Below are 15,884 nucleotides of genomic sequence, written 5' to 3'. Positions count from 1 at the left end.
AGGGAAGCCCTCTTTTAATTCTTGAAATGGTAAAGCATGGTAGGAAAGGAAATCCACAAGTGAAGAAATCACATTATGAACTCCAGTGCCAAAGAAAAGGACTGTAAATCAGATTGCGAATTCATTGGGGACCAGGAATCATCTTGCTCTTTTTGGTGCAGGACCTGAGTGATTGCTTTGGCCATTATTTACCCTCCAGGATTACGCAGGACTCGCCTCTTCCATTCTAGTGTTTGTTTCCAGAGTTTCCATCCAGCCCCACCTTCAGCTCTAGCCGCTGAGCTGCCATGCTCTTCTGACAGTAGATGACCTGCTAAGATGGAGGGGTTGTGTTGTGAATTTTTTGGTTTTTTCACTTTTCATTGAAATTTTAAATTTACAGAAAATTTGGTACAGAGAGTTTCTATATGCTCTTCACCTAGCTTCCTCTGATGTTTTTTTAATTTATTTTTTTAAAAAATGTTTTATTTTATATTGGAGTATAGTTGATTCACAATGTTGTATTAGTTTCAGGTACACAGCAAAGTGATTTAGTTATACATATTTTGCTTCCTCTGATGTGAATTTCTTGCATAATCACGGAACATTGGTCATAACTAAGAAGTTAACACTGGACAATCCTATTAACTACAGACCAGTTTTTCCATTAGTGTCTTTTTGTGGTTCCAGGACCCAATCCAGGATATCACATGCATTGTTTTTAACTATAGCTGCCTCCCTGGGGTTTTGTGTGGATTGGATGATAAACTGCAGGTAGAAGGGCTACGTAAACCATGAACTATGTAAGTGTTATCAGCAGTTATTTTTCATTGTTGTTCTGGTTAATGATGAAACATACTGACGCTTCCCTCACTGCACTGCTCGGTGTGAGTAGATTCCAATTTCATTATTAAAATGACTAAAACCATATGCTGGGCACTTTAATCCTCACAACAATTATATTATGCTTCTGTTATGAGACTCAGAGTTGATATACCTTTAGGCTTTCTAGGCCCTCCCAAGGTACCCTTTCATGTGCTGTCTCATCATAGCATTTACTGTGCAGTCTTCCCCACTAGACTAGAAGCTGTGGGTTCCAGGAACTGGATTTTGTTCACTGTTATTCCCTGTATCCAGCAAATAGTCAGGCACATAGATGATACACAAAAAAAACACTGCTTAGATGAATGAATAAATTAAGGCTGATTTTTTTTTTGCAGTTTTGAGTGTTTTATTTATGCCAAATTGGATAAAATATGTGTATTTCTCAGACAGAAAAGACATGTTGAGGTAGAAATGTACCTTTCAACTATTCATGGGTACACAGGTACACTGGGGAGATTGTAAAAGTGCAGATTGTGATTCAGTAGGTCCGGTAAGCCTGAGTTCTATTTTTATTTTTGGGGGGGGGTTGAGTAATTTTTATTTAAAATTTTTATTTCCTTGTATCTTTTTTTTTTACTTCTTTATTAGAGTATAATTGCTTTACAATGGTTAGTTTCTGCTTTATAACAAAGTGAATCAGTTATACATATACATATGTTCCCATATCTCTTCCCTCTTGCATCTCCCTCCCTCCCACCCTCCCTATCCCACCCCTCCAGGCGGTCACAAAGCACGCGGCTGCTTCCCACTAGCTATCTACCTTACATTTGGTAGTGTATATATGTCCATGCCTCTCTCTCACTTTGTCACATCTCACCCTTCCCCCTCCCCATATCCTCAAGTCCATTCTCTAGTAGGTCTGTGTCTTTATTCCTGTCTTACCCCTAGGTTCTTCATGACATTATTTTTCCTTAAATTTCATATATATGTGTTAGCATACGGTATTTGTCTTTCTCTTTCTGACTTCACTCTGTATGACAAACTCTAGGTCTATCCACCTCATTACAAATAGCTCAATTTCGTTTCTTTTTATGGCTGAGTAATATTCCATTGTATACATGTGACACATCTTCTTTATCCATTCATCCGATGATGGGCACTTAGGTTGTTTCCATCTCCGGGCTATTGTAGATAGAGCTGCAATGAACATTTTGGTACATGACTCTTTTTGAATTATGGTTTTCTCAGGGTATACGCCCAGTAGTGGGATTGCTGGGTCATATGGTAGTTCTATTTGTAGTTTTTAAAGGAATCTCCATACTGTTCTCCATAGTGGCTGTACCAATTCACATTCCCACCAGCAGTGCAAGAGGGTTCCCTTTTCTCCACACCCTCTCCAGCATTTATTGTTTCTAGATTATTATTTATTTATTTTTTTTGCTGTAGGTGGGCCTCTCACTGTTGTGGCCTCTCCCATTGCGGAGCACAGGCTCCGGACGCGCAGGCTCAGCGGCCATGGCTCACGGGCCCAGCCACTCCGCGGCATGTGGGATCTTCCCAGACCGGGGCACGAACCCATGTCCCCTGCATCGCCAGGTGGACTCTCAACCACTGAACCACCAGGGAAGCCCTGTTTCTAGATTTTTTGATGATGGCCATTCTGACTGGTGTGAGATGATATCTCATTGTAGTTTTGATTTGCATTTCTCTAATGATTAATGATGTTGAGCATTCTTTCATGAGGGCTGATCTTTTAACCATTGCTCTATTCTGAAAACTGCTGTTTTCCTTACAACTTACTGTTAACTGTCTGCCTTCCCCTACCAGAAAGTGAGATCTGTGGAACACAGAATGAATCTTCAATGCCTAGAACCCTGCTTAGAACTGACACTTAGGGTAAATGTCAATAATATCTATTGAGTGGATGTATGGAAAGGTAGACTTCCTCCTTTGGTCCACATCACCCTGTCTTTTTGTGACATCACTGTACCCTTTTCTTTCAAAAAAAAAAAAAATTTATTTAGGCTGTGCCGGGTCTTAGTTGCGGCATGCGGGATCTTCATTGTGGTGTGCGGACTCAGTTGTGGCATGCATGCGGGATCTAGTTCCCCAACCAGGGATCGAACCCGGGTCCCCTGCATTGGGAGCACAGAGTCTTACCCACTGGACCACCAGGGAAGTCCCTCACTGTACTGTTTTCTGATGCTGCTCTCAGTAAGATAATGTTCAAAAGCATAACGCTGTGATGTGGGTAAGTGCAGAATGCTCTGGCTTCCTGAGTTAGACATGCATTTGCAGCTGAATGATGACTGGAAGGGGAACCACAGGAATGCTGTCCCTGAGAGCACTGTCTCCAGGAGGGAAGCAATGATGGTTGACACAGGCGGCCTGTGGACTCTACCCTCCACAGCTTTGTCCAGGACAAGCAAAATCATGCCTTGAAGCTATTCATGCTCTGTGCTCTCAACTTCCATGTCACACTCGCCTCCCTTTCACCAGAATGCAACTCTTAAAGATAAACAAATAGATAATGGTTTATAATAATCATTAGCTTTATTTTCTTAGGAGATAAGTGCCTCTTGTCAGAACTCTTCTATTTCAAATCTATTCATTTTTCCTCTATTATTAGTGAAAATATAACAATCACATTCACGTTAAGGAAAATGAATATAGGGAAAAAGTCACCATTCCAACACAAGTATGGTTGGAATTTTGTGTTTATCTCTTTCCTCTTTTTTTTCCCTGAGAGTATATTATATATATTTATCTAGTTTGTGTTCTGCTTTTTTCACGTAACATTGTATCATGCTTATAACAGAAGGATCTTTCCATGCTATTAGACTTCATAACCATCTATTTAAATACACTGCCACACATTTAAGGGTGTTCAAATATATTGTTCATTTCACTGTCAGATATGCCAGGAAAAGTCACCTAAAGAGTTTGAAGGACAAAACCTCAGGGCAACTAAATATTTTTAAGACTGTTAAATGTCGGGATTAAAAAATAAACCTTCTCAGGAATTCCCTGGCAGTCCAGTGGTTAGGACTCCACACTTCTACTGCAGGGGACACGGGTTCAATCCCTGGTCAGGGAACTAAGATCCCACATGCCACGCAGCACAGCCCCCCCCAAAAAAAAAAAAAAAAAAACCTTCTCTAAAAATATACGGAGGACAGCACATGGAAAAATGGTCAACATCTTTAATGTTCAGGGAAATGTCACACACTACATACCAACTAGAACGGGAAAGTTAAAAAGATCAGCAATGCCAAGTGCTGACAAGGATGTAGAATAGCTAGAATTTTCATACATCGCTAGTGGGATTACCAAATGGTATAGCTACTGAGAAGAGAGTTTGATAGTTTCTTACAAAGTTAAAGATGCACTTGCCATATGACCCAGCAACTCCAATCCTAGGCATTTACCCAAGAGAAATGAAAGCATATGTCTGCACAGATCTCTTTACTTAGAACAAAGCTCAAATGTCCAACTGGGGGAAGGATATACAAATTATGGTACATCTCTACAAAGAAATACTACTCAGCAATAAAAAGCAATGAACTACTGAAAAATACAACCACATGGATGAACCATAAAACATTATGCTCTTGTGAAAGAAGCCAGACGCAAAAGGCTACTCCCAACTGCTTTTACTCACACTTCTGACACCAAATGTGTGGGTTATTTCCATACCAACAACCATTGCGCCAACTCTCCAGACACCGACTGGGTGTCCTACAGTTCAATTCTGACATAAAGTACCCAGAGTTAGTGTCAGATTCCACAGATTTAAAGGCTTAGTCTCACAAGACTGCCCTCACTTCAGATTCCAGTCTCAAGTCCCAGGTTGCCACCTGTACTTGTGACCAATCAGCTATAAATTGGGAGTTCCCATGACTCCTTCATCAAGTTTGATAATTTACTAGAATGGATCACAGAACCCAGGAAACACTTTGCTTACGTTCACTGATTTATTATAAAGGATACAATTCAGAACAGCCAGATGGAAGAGACGCATAGGGTAAAATATGGTGGGGAGGGGAGGTAGGGAGCTTCCATGCCCTCTCTGGGCACACTACTCTCCCAGTACCTCAAAGTATTCACCAGCCAGGAAGCTCTCTGTAGTTTAGGGGTTTTTATTACATAGGCATGATTGATTATATCATTGGACATTAATAATTGAACCCAACTTCCAGCCCTTCTCCCCTTCTCAGAGGTCAGAGGATGGGGCTGAAAGTTCCAACCCTCCAATCATGCTTTGGCCTTTTTGGAGACTAGCCCCTATCCTGAAGTTAAGAAAGGGGTCTCCAGCCACCAGTCACCTAATTAGCATGCAAAAGAGACTCTTATCACTCCAGAGATTCCAAGGCTTCTAGGAGCTGTATACCAGGAACTGAGGATAAAGACCATATATATACACTATTGTGCCATAGTTACATACTATGTGGTTCCATTTATTCCATTCTGGAAAAGACAAAACTATAGGGGACAGAAATCAGAGCAGTGGCTGCCAGGGGCTATAGTTAAGGGGAGGGGATTAACTGCAAAGGAGCAGAAGGGAATTATTTTGGCTGTTTGAAATATTCTATATTAGTGTGGTAGTTATTTGACAAAATACTTGTGTCAAAATTCATTAAACTTTACTCTTATAAAAGAGATTTGTAAGTATTTAAGGTATACCTTAATAAATATGACTTCAAATAAAAGCTTTTTCCTTCTGTCACCTTTTGCAAATCCCCTGCCCCTTAAGGACGTGACATATTTATTATGACTGTTGTAAAGGAAGGAAATAAAAGTTCTATCAATGAACACCTGGTATGACTTCCACACAAATGTCCACTATCCACTGTTAGCACCAAGAGTAGAACATGATTCAGTAGAATTTTTCAAGTATCTTTGCTCCAAAGCTTCTGTTTATCTCTGACGTCAGCCTGAAAGTGTCTCCTCTTTGGGTCCTGCTTCTGGGCCTTTCAGTTCTGGAGATTCTGCAGCTTTAATAACTTCTTTTGGTTCCATCTCTTTACTTTCCTTATTCTGCTTCGCCTCTGCCTTCTGTTCTTTTGCCTCAAGTTGATAATGGATGCCCATGCCAATGCAGAGATAGATGCCTGAGACAATAAGGATTATGCCGCATGCCCAGTATGTATATTTGTAGTCTCCGTATATGTCACTGAGACGACCTAAGGATGTCCAAAAAAAAAAATAAAGTGATGTGGGTAAACAATTATACCCTTTCCCAAATAAAGCTTAAGGATCCACTCAAAGAGCTTGTAAATGACAAATTAGTCTAAATAGAAACTGCTCAGAATTATTTGACCTTTTGTTTATGATGTCAACTGATTTTGGATGGCCCTGTGTATTCTATTATCTTTAGCAACTTGAAAATAATTAAATCTTGACAAATGTGAATTGGGAAAGTCCTAGAGACCACCTAGAGTCAATCCTCTCAATATTCAATGGAAAAATTTGTTGCTCAAAAGAGGTTTAGTAGTCTTGCCCAAGGCCATAGAGCTAATTCCAGTCTCCCAGGCCAATGCACTTTCTCTGACATCAGCATTTCCCAAAGGGTGTTCCTGTGAACACTCATCCTCTGCTAAAACATTAACTAACAGCAACACCCTTCCACCATTCTAAGTGCTTAATCCTCACAACAGGAAGATTCTATCATCATCCCCATTGCATAACAGAAAAACTGGAAGTACAGAAACCTTAAGTAACTCATCCAAGGTCACAAAGCTTGTAAATGAAACAGGTTGGCTTTCAACCCAGCAAGTCTGACTCTGAGGCCTGCACCATAACTTCTGTGCTACAGGGTTACTCCCTAGTGTTTGCAAAGTCAAGTAAATTTGGAAATGACACATAGTCTTTTCTATTAAAGGCTTTATGAGGTAAAGCAACTTATTTACTTATTTATAAGGTAAAGAAACTTATTTACTTTGGTGTTTCCAATCTTTTTTTGGCCATGAAATCCTGGTAATAGTAAAATTTATTAGTATCTCAAACTAGTATTAAGAAATAAACTTTGGAGGGACTTCCCTGGTGGTCCAATGGTTAAGAATCCACCTTCCAATGCAGGAGATGTGGGTTCGATCCCTGGTGAGGGAACTAAGATCCCACATGCCGCAGGGCAACTAAGTCTGCACACCGCAACTACTGAGCCTGCACGCTCTAGAGCCCGCGAGCCACAACTAGAGGGCCCGCCTGCTGCAACCACTGAGCCCACGTGCTCTGGAGCCCATGCCCCACAACCAGGGCACCCAAGCGCCACAATGAAGATCCCGCATGCCGCAACTAAGACCCAATGCAGCCAAATAAATAAATAAAAGAAATAAACTTTGGAGAATACTACCCATATTATATAAGCAATTCAAATATGACTCCATATGGTTTTCCAACGCAGGGCATCACTCGCTCAGCAATACTTATTGATTCTCTAAACATACACATGGCCCTGGGTCTGCTAGGCCCTGAGTTAAGGGTGAGCAAAGGAGGTAACATCCACAGCTCAGTGGAGAAGAGAAATGTTAATCCAATAACTATACAGACTGTGACAAGTGCTACAAGGAAGGTTTGAAGGCAGAAAATAGGGGTTTTAAGACTAGCAAGTAGGGTCAGGAAGGCTTTTCTTTTTTTTTAATTAAAAAAAAAATTTATTTTTGGCTGCGTTGGGTCTTTGTTGCTGTGCGCGGGCTTTCTCTAGTTGCGGCGAGCGGGGCTACTCTTGGCTGTAGTGCTTGGGCTTCTCATTGCGGTGGCTTCTCTTGTTGCGGAGCACGAGCTCTAGGCGTGTGGGCTTCATTAGTTGTGGCACGCAGGCTCAGTAGTTGTGGCTCGTGGGCTCTGGAGCACAGGATCAGTAGTTGTGGAGCACGGGCTTCGTTGCTCCGTGGCACGTGGGATCTTCCCGGACGAGGGCCTGAACCTGTGCCCCCTGCATTGGAAGGCGGATTCTTAACCACTGAGCCACCAGGGAAGCCCAGGAAGGCTTTTCTTAAAGTGTAAACTTAGCCAAGACTTACAGGAGGATAGGAGTTATCAAGGAGAAGGGAGATGGGAAAAGGCTCAGGGCAGAGAACAGCCAGTGCAAAGGCAGGTGATAGGAGGAAGCACAGGGTGTGAGAGGAGAAGCAGAGAGCAAACTGAGTGGTGGGAAATGAGGCTCGAGACACAGGTGGGCCAGGCCACGCAGGACCTAGTAAGCCACAGCAGGGAATCTGATCTTCACCCTGAGAACGTGGGAAGCAACTGGAGTGTTCTAAGAGATGAAGAACAGCTAGAGTGGATATGGGTAAAGTTAGAAGCCTACTGATAAAAGGAGATTTGGATAAGAGTGGTAGTTGTGATGGAGAGCAAACGGGCAGATTAGAAGGAGATTTAGGAAGCAAAAACAGACAGGATTTGGAATCTCCTTGGGTATACATAGGGAGGAGAGAGGGTGGACAGGTCAGCAGTGGATCTTCTGTTATGTATCCTTCCTTACTTTATGGTGCATAATCTCAAAAGCATGGGTCACATCCAGAAGTCCAAATTATTGTTGTATTTTGTATTAATAATAATTTTAAAATGTAAACCATTTAGCATTCTTTTTTTTTAACATCTTTATTGGAGTATAATTGCTTTACAATGTTGTGTTAGTTTCTGCTGTATAAAAAAGTGAATCAGCTATATGCATACGTATATCCCCATATCCCCTCCCTCTTGCATCTCCCTCCCACTGTCCCTATCCCACGCCTCTAGGTGGTCGCAAAGCACCGAGCTGATCTCCCTGTGCTATGCGGCTGCTTCCCACTAGCTATCTATTTTACATTTGATAGTGTATATATGTCAGCGCTACTCTCTCACTTCGGCCCAGCTTACCCTTCCCCCTCCCTGTGTCCTCAAGTCCATTCTCTACGTCTGTGTCTTTATTCCTGTTCTGCCCCTAGGTTCTTCAGAACCTTTTTTTTTTTTTTAGATTCCATATATATGCATTAGCATACAGTATTTGTTTTTCTCTTTCTGACTTACTTCACTCTGTATGACAGACTCTAGGTCCATCCACCTCACGACAAATAACTCAATTTCATTTCTTTTTATGGCTGAGTAATATTCCATTGTATATATGTGCCACATCTTCTTTATCCATTCACCATTTAGCATTCTTAAGAGAATAATACATCAAGTTTTATTGTCACTTACTAGCTGTGTGATCTTGGACAAGTTATTTCACTTTTAGAAGCCTCTATTTCTTTATTTATAAAGCGGGAACAATAATTGTCCTACATCACAGACTTGTAATATATGACAGAATAAAGAAAACGACTAGGATAGTCCCTGGTATACTGTGAGCCCTCACCTGGTACCTATTGTTATTATTTTAAATATTACTGCTGAGATAAACTCCACAATTAAAAAGAAATCACCAACAGTATTTTAAAGGTGGTTATACATACATTTTTCTACAATAAACATGTTAGGTTTTTTATCAGGAAAAATTATTATACAGACTTAAGTGTGTAATAGTTTTTTATTCCTCTTTCAGCTTGATGATTCACTTTAATTCAGTTCTATTATTTGAGCAATTACGCTGTACCAAGCATTGTGCCAGCACTGAGGGTACAGAAGCGAAGAAAGACTGTCAAGCAGCTCACTGATTTCTGCCTTCTATCACCTTCCTAATCTTCTGTTTTATGTTAATAGAACCATAGAAATAGGGAGACATACTATACCTAAAATTGGTGGCCCCAGGAGAATAGGACAGCATTCCACAATGGTCACCAATCCCACAGCACTGGAGAACCTCTGGGATCCAACCAGGTCCATCAGCGTTTCAAACAATACGGCGCCAAACCACCCAAAAGCAAATCCAAGGAATCCCGCATAAAGACAGAACCCTATGTAGCTAGAGGACAAGGGTACTAGCATATGACACACTCCATTTGCAATAATAGAAGCAGCAAAAAAATACTGAACTCGAGGCCTTATCCACTCTGTGTTGGCTACAAGTCCCATAGAAGGTCTGGCTACCATGTCAACAAAAGCCAGAATGGAAAGAAGGAAGGCAGACTTCTCACTAGAGTGATGTTGACTCTTGGCATAATTACTAAGAAAGACTAAAGGTGTAGCCAGCGCAAAAGACATTATCACATTCCCAGAGAGGTACAGCATAAAGCCTCTGTGTTTGAATAGGGATAAGTCCAGAAGTTTGTTAACTATTTGGAAAACGGATTGTTTCTCCTTTGGGGCGTTTCTGCCATTAACTTCTGTATTTGCATCACCTGCCCCCTTGTTTGCATCACATTTTCCAGCTTCCTGAAGGGATTCTTTAGACTTCTCTTTCCCTGCAGTTGTTGGCTTGGGCCCTATTGGTCTCATCAGGGCTCCAGCCACACAGCAGTTTAGCAGGATGCCTCCAAGAATTAGGAAGCTTCCTCTCCAGCCAAAGACAGCAAAAAGAGCCTGGTTGAGGGGGGCCAGGGCGGAGAGGAACACAGGGCTGCCTGCCATGGCCAGTCCATTTGCTAATGGTCGCCTCTTGTAGAAATACTTGCCAATCATGGTCAGAGATGGATTCAAGTTGAAGGCAAGCCCAAGACCTGGCGAGAGGGGAAGAAAGAATCACATACTCCAATAAATGTCAGAAACATATTTGGAATTCATTAACTAGGCAAAGAAATGAAGTGGAAAGAGGTCAAAATCATGAGAGGCTGTTATAACTAGTAGGTCATTAAGTGGACTGTTATCAAATAAATACAGACATAAAGTCTCTTTATGCAGCAAATACTAGATTTATAAAATTAAAAAATGTATATATATTTATATATGTGTGTGTATATATATATATATATATATATATATTTATATATATATTTTTTTTTTTGGCCACACCATGTGGTATGCAGGATCTTAGTTCCCCGACCAGGGATCGAACCCAGGCCCCTTGCAGTGGAAGTACAGAGTCTTAACCCTGGACCACCAGAGAGTCCCTAAAAAATGTATATTTTTAAAAATAATTCTTTATCCTTTAGCAACATAAAGAACAGTAAATGTAAGATCCTTTGTCTTATTTCATAATTTTAGCTTTCCAGAGGAATAGCTTTCCAGAGGAATTGAAAGCAAAAAGGAGAGAAGATAAATTTTATAAATTCAGAAAGCAAGATAGGAGAAGGGGCAGAAGGAAGGGAAGCAAGAGAGAGGGAGGGGGAGGGAGAGAGAGAGAAAATGTTTTTGGATAGTAAAACACAACATTGTCAAGATGCTAACACTACCTTAGTAAATCCATTAATTTAATGAAATTTCCATGAAAATTTCAATGTGTTTTATTTTTCAAATGAGGTAAAATGACTCTAAAATACACCCGAAGAACAAATGCATTAGAACTATTGGAAAAGGATAAATAATTGGTGGGCCTACCCTAACAGATATATAAATATATTGTACAGCTACAGTAATTAGAATAGTGTGGCACTTATTCAAAATTAGAAAAACTGATTACTAAAAGTGGGCAGAAAGTCCAGAAACAGAACCAAAAGATACATTTAAATTAATAGGGAAATAATGGATTTTTCAGCTAATGGGGCTGGGACAGTAACTATCCCAATAACCTGTTAAATGGTCTCCCAATCTTGCTTCCCTACTAGGTAAACCAGGTTAGGATGCTTGCACATTTCGATCTCTCTAATGACTGCCTGTCCATAACTTTTCACTCTGGATTAAGGGGTCCCATGATTTGGCCCTAACCTACCTCCCTGCCCTCATCTCAGTCTATTCTTACTTGTGCTAAGTGTAACTGTTCTTCTAGATTTTCTCAAAGCCTTCTCCTAGCTTTCATTCAGATCTCAACTTAAAATCACCACCTCTGAGAAGCCTTCCCTTTAGGGACCATTCAATTCTTCTCTATCAAAATTCTGTTTTAAGTCTTTGCAAAGCAGTTATTACTACCCAATATTTTTCTTATTTATTCATTTATTTGTTGGTCTGCTTATTGTCTGCTTCCCTCCACTAAACAGCGGGAATCTTGCCTGTCATGTTGGCTCTCCCCACAGAGCTTGGACCAGTGCTGGCATATAGTTAGGGACTCAATAAGTATTTGTTGAGTGAATTAATAAATGAAATAATGAACAGGCTGAATAATCACATGGAAACAAATAAAGTTCTATTCCTTCCTTATGTTATTCAAATAATCCAGATGAGCTAAAATAGCTAAATGTTTAAAAATTTAATTAATGTAGTAAAAGTATAGATCCAAAAAGATAATACCCATTACTGGCATTATCTCAGGTCCTGCAGGTGGGACTGTAAATTATTATAACCTTTCCAAAAGAGTATTTGGCCAATGATATCAAAACGCTTTTTTCCCAGTAATTGCTCTTCTAAAAATTTATCCAAAGGAAATTATCATTTTCACAAAGATGCATACAAAAGCACTATCATGCAAATACTGTTTATTAAGAGTGAAAATATAAACAATCTAAATGTCCTTCAATTAGAGAATGGTGAAATAAATTATGGTATATCCATCTATCCCATGAAAAAATAATCGCTGCTAAAGTATATTTACTGAGATGGAGAAACTATGTATAATACATGATGTATCACTAAGTGAAAAAATTGGTTACAAACATTATACATACATAATCTCATCTCTTTAAAAAATTTTTTAACTGTATTGGAGTATAGTTGATTTACAGTGCTGTGTTAGTTTCAGGTATAGAGCAAAGTGATTCAGTCATACATATACATACATTCATTCTCCTTTAGATTCTTTTCTCTTATAGGTTATCACAGAATATTGAGCATAGAGTTCCCTGTGCTACAAGTAGGTGCTCGTTGGTTATCTATCTTATATATAGTAGTATGTGTATGTTCATCCCAAGCTCCTGATTTATACCACCTCCACTTTTCCCCTTTGGTAACCATAAGTTTGTTTTCGATATTTATAAGTCTGTTTCTGTTTAGTAAATAAGTTCATTTGTAGCATTTAAAAAAATTAGATTCCACATATGAGTGATATCATATGATATTTGTCTTTCTCTGTTTGACTTCACTAATGTCATCCCTCTTTGTTCTAAAAATTCTATGTGTGCATATAAAAATGAGTTGATATGGCGTCAAAATATTAATGGTAGTTTTCTCTGAACTGTAGAGCTATGGGTGTCAATTGTATTTATATTCAGCAATTTTATTTTCTTAATTTAGCTATTAGAAAGGGGGGTTTCCTCATGAATGCCCTTTATCCCTTGAAAATGTATCTGTCTTTTCTATCAGAAACTGCTTTGTATCTGACATTCTCTCTTTCTCTAATTTGAGCCAATTCCTTCTTGGGTAGAATGGGAAATGAGTGGGAATAGCTAATGACCTCCCTTTCAACAACTTTTTACCTATCACCACTATCTTCTTTCTTAAGACAAAAAAAGAAAGAAAAGAAAAGAAAGAAAGAGAGGGAGGAAGGGAAGAAAGAAAGGAAGAAAGGAAAGAATCTCTTTCAATTTATTCATTCAATAAAAATAATCACCCATTAAGTGCCAGAACTTTCTTTAAAGACTTGCTTTTTTAAAATTAACATATCAACAGCTCTAAAAAATAGTGACCTAGTAATTTGTCTAACAAAGAACTTTCATTTTTCAAAAGAATTGGCAAATTAATGCTATAAATAGTCCACACAAAAATTAATGCTTGAAAATACATCAGTAGCAACTCACCTGCAATGACTCCGACACACAAGTAAAGTTCCTGCACAGTGGTACAGAAGGAAGCTGTGATCAAGCCACAGCCTGACAAGCAGCCGCCAACAATCATAACTGGACGACTGCCATATTTATTCACCAGGATACTGCTGATAGGACCTAGGAGAGAACAAACAGCTTACTCATACAGAGGAGAAGCCCAGCCCTCACATCCACACCTGCATATGACATTACCAACATGACAGGATGCCACCCCAGAAAATAAACAGATGAAACAGAAGACAGTGGCAAGGAATATTACTTTCTATCTTCATTTCAGAGTCACAGGTCTGTGTAATGGAATACATATAGTATTGATTGCACATTTTCTATATATCTAGGACATATTAGATGGGTTTTAACTAAAGTATGCAAGACAATAATCTAATTATTTTAAGGCAGAAGAGGCTGCAAATACCCTGATTATAAGTGTTTATAGGATTCTTCATGTATCTAGGATATTATCCACATATATGTAGCAAGTTTGCTTGTTTTAAATTTTTAGATGGTCATCTAGAGCAAACACATGAACGATGAGATTTATGAGCAAGTCTGATCAAACTTCTGACTTAAGGGCATGTTTACAAACTAGCTAAAATGTATTATTTCTCACAGAAAACAACAACACAACCAAAACAGAACTACAAAACAAGAATGCCTACCATCACCACTTTTCTTCAACATTATACTGGAGGTCCGAGCCAGCAGTAAGACAGGGGGGAAGAGGTGTAAGGAAATGAAGAAACCGAACTATCAGTATTTGCAGAAGATTTGTCTATCAAAAATTTTTGAAAGAAAATCTACCAATAAACTATTGGAAACAACAAGAGTTTAGCAAGTTTACAGGGTATATGATTAAAATACAAACATCAATTACCTTTCTATACCCAGCAGTCAACACAAAACACATTTTTAAAGGAAGTTATCCTTTATAATGACACCATTTTATAACTGACCTAACAGAGCACACAGCTTCTATGTAGCTTTTATTGTTAAAGACAATGAAAAACACGACTCTAATCACGTAACTCCAAGAACTAACATTTCAAATATCTCACTGATAAGGGCATCAAGAACAAAAAGCACTTACTACAGAGCTTTTGTCTACCCATTGAAAGTTAAAAGAGCAGGTCATGAGTACTTACCTCCACCATACATGACAGCAAACGTGATGGAAGATAACCATGACACTTCACTGGTGCTGGCTTTAAATATTTCTTCAATTTCTTTGTAAAATACAGTAATAGATTTGCCAAAAGCACAAGAGAAGCCAATGGAAATGAAAGCTCCAACAACCACTGCCCACCCCCAGCCTCCATCTGGGGGCGTGTATCCAACTGGACCTCCGTTTGATGGTGGCATTGTAAGTAAAGATGAATTCTAAAATGCAGTTCAAATCCAAATATCTAAAGGGTATGAAATTAAAATAGTACATAACAAGTAGGTCAATAACAAAGCACTCCCATAAAATCCCTTACATTTATTACATAAATAAATAAAGGCATATAGCAATTTTCTAAATAAAAGGTCATTTCAAGCATTAGATTCTCATTTAACAGGCTGGAAAGTTAGCTCAGTAAAGTTGGGTTTTCATCTAGCTGCTTAGATTTAAGGTATTCTTTTACTAATATGTGACTAGAAAGATTCCTAAACGATGGCTGACCAATACTGTTTAAACCTGCAAAATGAACCCTGAGGGACTTCCCTGGTGGCGCAGTGGTTAAGACTCCATGCTCCCAATGCAGGAGGCCTGGGTTCAATCCCTGGTCAGGGAGCTAGATCCCACATGCATGCTACAACTAAGGAGCCCGCCTGCCGCAACTGACAGGGCGCAACCAAATAAATAAATAAATAAAATATTTTTTAAAAAATGAACCCTGATATCAGAGACTAGTAGTTTTAAACCAAAGATTTCCCCTTTTCTTCTTAAGCCCCAGCATTAGTGAAAAACATAGTTAGAAAAAGAAATACAATGTGATTATGAATTACTAGCAGGTGGGAGAAGTTGAGAGCTAAAAGGTTTACCAGTCTACTTTAGAGAAATTAAGTTCTCCTTTGATTTACTTAAACCAGCTTCTATTTTATGTCAAAATAAACCTTCCAACAATATGTTATCATACTCATTCTGGCCACCCTAACATTACCTGGAATGATGTAGTACAGTATTAATACTGTACAGGTCAACAATGACAATTTCATATTTTACTATTCCTTACTCTTTAATACAAATCCTACCTTCCTATCCATAGAAATCAACTTTTAAATAACTCACCTTCTAACTAATCTAAACACTTCAAATATAATTTAGAAAGTGATCCTGTAGTGATTTAAAAAGAACAACTCTTAGGAAGAGTTCTGCTTAAGAAGCTAAAA

At 39.1% G+C, this 15,884-nt stretch overlaps 1 protein-coding gene across 4 annotated transcripts in view; it reads right to left on the bottom strand.

Annotated features, from left to right (window-relative positions):
- Nucleotides 1-4,776: 4,776 nt before the first annotated feature.
- LOC115859756 (monocarboxylate transporter 1-like) overlaps nt 4,777-15,884 on the bottom strand; it is a 37,059-nt gene continuing 25,951 nt past the window's right edge. For 3 of the 4 annotated variants that reach the window (XM_030869064.2, XM_060301202.1, XM_060301205.1), the window contains exons 2-5: nt 14,657-14,917; nt 13,488-13,631; nt 9,516-10,382; nt 4,777-5,987 (exon numbers count right to left, since the gene is read on the bottom strand). In XM_030869064.2, coding sequence (XP_030724924.1) covers nt 5,734-5,987; nt 9,516-10,382; nt 13,488-13,631; nt 14,657-14,873 — 1,482 coding nt within the window. In that variant the 5' untranslated portion in view covers nt 14,874-14,917 and the 3' untranslated portion in view covers nt 4,777-5,733. Of the gene's footprint in view, nt 5,988-9,515; nt 10,383-13,487; nt 13,632-14,173; nt 14,200-14,656; nt 14,918-15,884 lie in introns of those variants that run through there. The other variant, XM_060301212.1, reaches the window with a different exon arrangement.

The sequence above is a fragment of the Globicephala melas genome, chromosome 1, assembly GCF_963455315.2.
Source record: "Globicephala melas chromosome 1, mGloMel1.2, whole genome shotgun sequence".
Lineage (NCBI taxonomy): Eukaryota > Metazoa > Chordata > Mammalia > Artiodactyla > Delphinidae > Globicephala > Globicephala melas.
Note: the sequence above shows the minus strand (reverse complement) of the source record. Positions and strands in the feature narration are given on the sequence as shown.